Below are 3,689 nucleotides of genomic sequence, written 5' to 3'. Positions count from 1 at the left end.
ATCATCGGGGCCCCCTCGCCGGTGAGCTCCCACCGTGTTTTGGCCTAGCACCCACCACTGCTCCACTCCGACCCCACCACTACGGATGTCGAAGACTTTATGTCTTGGAGAAAGACGATACAAATTTATATCGCTGCACTAGCTATTTTGAGTTTGGGTCTCCCTTTGCATAAGTTGTTGGAGACAGTCTAACGCCCTTTTTTTTCTGCCCTCTGTCGCCCTACGCCTATGCCTGCTCCCACCACCGTCCCCAGGCCGGACCGCGGCTCCCTGCCCCTGCTCTAGTCAGATGGCCCTGGCCGTCTGCCGTGGTGCCACCCTGATTTCAAGAAGTAACACAGAGTTACAACTGGACTCAAAAGTAAAATATAAAATGTTTGCAACTTCTTCTCAATGAAACATTAACTTTCTTGTGTTCTCAGTGAAACATTACAACTTTTTTGCAACATGCTACACTTCAGAAAAAAGGAGATTTACTGTCTCGAAGGGAAAAAAGAAGCAGCAGATCTCGATCAGTTGTTGAGCACTATGGCAGTCATTCAAGATATCCCTGACAAAGAAACAACCGAGTCCCAAGTTATGAGGAACCGCTTCTGATTTATTTCAGAAAAAATAGATCAGAAATTCAGAATAAAAAAATTATTGGGATACTTGGCCGCTGAAGAGTTTCTTCCTGATCTGCAAGAGGAAGTCATGGACATCATGAGTCTATATGCTAATTGCACACAAACTTCTGCAAATGCAGGATGAAATCTATAAGGAAACAACCAAAAACCCACACACACACACCTCAGGAAGCTTTTGCCTGAAGGAGACGCTGAGCCTGGCGTCCAGCGTGTTGTCGCAGACGATCTTGCCGTCCTGGGACGCGAGCACCACGCCGCCGGAGCTGTTTGTTCGTCATCAGAATTCAGAAGCATCAATTCATCGCCCAGCTCGTCACTATTCCTCGCGCAGCGAAGGCGGTTTCGTAACAATGGCGGCAGCAGCATGTAATGTAATAACGTCGTCAGTAAGTACCAGAACGGCCCGTGCGCGTCGCGGCTGGTCCTCTGCGGCGGGAGGTAGACCTTGCCGTCGATGATGACCTTGGGGAGGTTGACCTTGGCCTTCTCGGCGTACTCCTTCTTGGCCACCTCCAGCACCGCCTCCACCAGGCTCCGGTCCGCCTCTCGGCACCGCAGCACCAGCGCCGGCTCCCTCAGGCGAAGCAGGCTCTGATGTTCCGATGGATCCCGGCCGGGCGATGATCAATCAAGCGGTGCAGCCGCAGCCGATTAATAATTGCTGTAATTGACAAGCCAAAACGCAACGCAACGCAACCGACCTGCACGATGAGGCCCTTGAGGACCCTCTTGTAGGCGTTGGCGTCCTTGGTGACGCGGAGCAGCGCGTCGCCGGCGCTCTCCTTCATCCCGGTGACCACGTCGTCCTGCGCCTGCAGCAGCTTGATGCGCGCCACGTTCAGCTGCGTCGAGTACTCGCTGCATGCATGCGTGCAATGCAAGCAGGATGGATTACCATTATTACCAGCGTGGATTATGCATCGATAAATGAATGAATGAATGAATGAAATGATGAGGTGCTAAAAATGAATGGATCGATCATCGATCTGCTCACATCTTCCTGCGGACGTCCACCTGCTTCTCCTTGCGCTCGTACTCCTGCCTCACCCTACGTTTCTCCGACTCCACCAGCTGCAGCTTCTCGATGCTGAACTCCTGGCGTGTGCATATGCAGACGTTTCAGTCGATCGTCTAAATGATGGGCTGGCTGATCGTAAAAGGAAGGGGAAAACGAATCGGAGAATTTACGAGCACGAGATTTGGGATCTATGTTGGGATGTGGTGAATGAAGACGAGAAGAGTCAGTAGTAGTACGGACGGACCTCCTCGGCGGCAACAGTGATCTCGCTGGCTTTCTCGTCGGCCTCCTGCAGGATGAACCGGACCATCTGCTGCACCTGCTTCCCGACGTCGGCATCGTTCATCTTGTCTGCTTGTTGGCTGCAAACTCAACCGATCGACGTGATTATTCCTGTGTGTGATCGAGACTGCTAGCTTGGTTCCCTCTCGATCGAGCGAGATTGAATGGATTTACCCCCCGGCCGAAAGGTTTGTGTCCTGTGTGCCTCCGGTCCTTCGCGATTCCTGTGTGTGATCGGCTTGGATGGACGATGACACCAAAGGAGAAGGAAGGCCAACGCGGAGTTCGGATCTGTGCGAGCGTGGGCGTTGCGCGTGGGTGTACTATGTGCGCGGGACTGAGGGAAGAGGGAAGAAGCGACGTGAGGTCGGAAGAGTTCGTTGCCTTCCGCGCTATATTTGGCATTTGCCTTCAACAAATTACGCCACCACACGATGCAGTGCAGGCTTCAACATATAATATGTGCAAAAGTTATGAGTGTTAGAATGATTCATGTGTTAACGTGTGGTTAGAATGATTCAATGTTAGCATGTGGTGTTAGAGTGTATTCAGGTGCATGTGTTAGAATGATTCATGTGTTAACGTGTGGTTAGAATGATTCAATGTTAGCATGTGGTGTTAGAGTGTATTCAGGTGCATGTAACGACCAAGCATTGGTCCATCCTAAACTTGTTGTACAACTGACACATGTAAGAGCTACTGGTGGGGGGCTATTCCCCATCCGGTATAAACATACAACCGAGTGATGCCAGGAAGGCTAACTCGTTACCGCATATCATTTTACATGGTACAGAGCCTTAAACAATCCCTACAGAACTTTCCTTCGATCCTCCATGGCTTTCTCCTCATCCTCGCTTCCGACTGCTATCTCTCTCGGCCTAGCATTCATCCCCATCTCCGAGAAACTCACCCGCCACAACTACCAATCCTAGAAAGCCCAGGTCACCGCTGCCATCAATGGCGCTCAGGCTGCTCATCTCCTCAACCCAAACACCACACCTCCACCCCCAACCATCACACAAAAAAATGCCGAGGGCAAGGATGAATCTACACCAAATCCAGACTACGCTGTCTGGAAGGCTCAAGATCAGCAGGTTCTCAGCTACCTGTTGAGTGGCCTCTCCAAAGAAATTCTCGGTCAAGTGAATTCTGAGACAACGGCGGCCGGCGCATGGGCTGCCATCCAAGGGCTCCATGCAGCCCAATCACGGGCGCGAGTCATCGCCACGCGCATGGCTCTGGCCAATGCGTCCAGAGGAACGTCTACAATCACCGAATACTTCGGTAAAATGAAGGCTCTCGCCGACGAGATGGCGGCTGGGGGAAAGAAGCTCGATGATGACGACCTGATCTCATACATTCTGACTGGATTGGATGAACCATTCGACCCGGTCGTGTCCGCTGTTTCCCTGCGCGTCGAGCCGCTCTCGGTGCACGAGTTGTTCACCCAACTTGTCAACCATGAGTAGCGGATCGGCCTGTGTGCAGGGGGCAGCTACTCCTCTGCCAACCTCGCGTCCCGTGGGGGCCATGGTGGCGGTAACCAGTACCAGGCGCGTGGCCGCGGTGGCCGCTACCGTGGCGGTCCGAACCGTGGCGGCTCTCCTGGGCGTGGCGGCGGACGCAACACCGTGCCCTGTGATGTCTGCGGGCGCACACATGGCCGCAATTTCGAGCACGGCGTCTTCTGCCAAGTTTGCAAGAAGGAAGGACATGGTGCAGATCGCTGCTTCAAGAGGTTTGACCAAAACTACACTCCACCT

General features: G+C 52.9%; 1 protein-coding gene across 1 annotated transcript; it reads right to left on the bottom strand.

The window, feature by feature from the left end:
• LOC110430530 (V-type proton ATPase subunit E) lies at nt 363-2,352 on the bottom strand. Its single transcript, XM_021448281.1, has 7 exons — nt 1,889-2,352; nt 1,621-1,721; nt 1,328-1,484; nt 1,021-1,217; nt 790-889; nt 652-678; nt 363-550 (listed from the first exon to the last, which is right to left on the bottom strand). Exons 1-7 carry the CDS (start codon nt 1,988-1,990, stop codon nt 536-538), a joined length of 699 nt encoding a protein of 232 aa, XP_021303956.1. The 5' UTR covers nt 1,991-2,352; the 3' UTR covers nt 363-535.

The sequence above is a fragment of the Sorghum bicolor genome, chromosome 9 (genome assembly GCF_000003195.3).
Source record: "Sorghum bicolor cultivar BTx623 chromosome 9, Sorghum_bicolor_NCBIv3, whole genome shotgun sequence".
Taxonomy (NCBI): domain Eukaryota; kingdom Viridiplantae; phylum Streptophyta; class Magnoliopsida; order Poales; family Poaceae; genus Sorghum; species Sorghum bicolor.
This window is presented reverse-complemented; position numbering and strand designations above follow the sequence as displayed.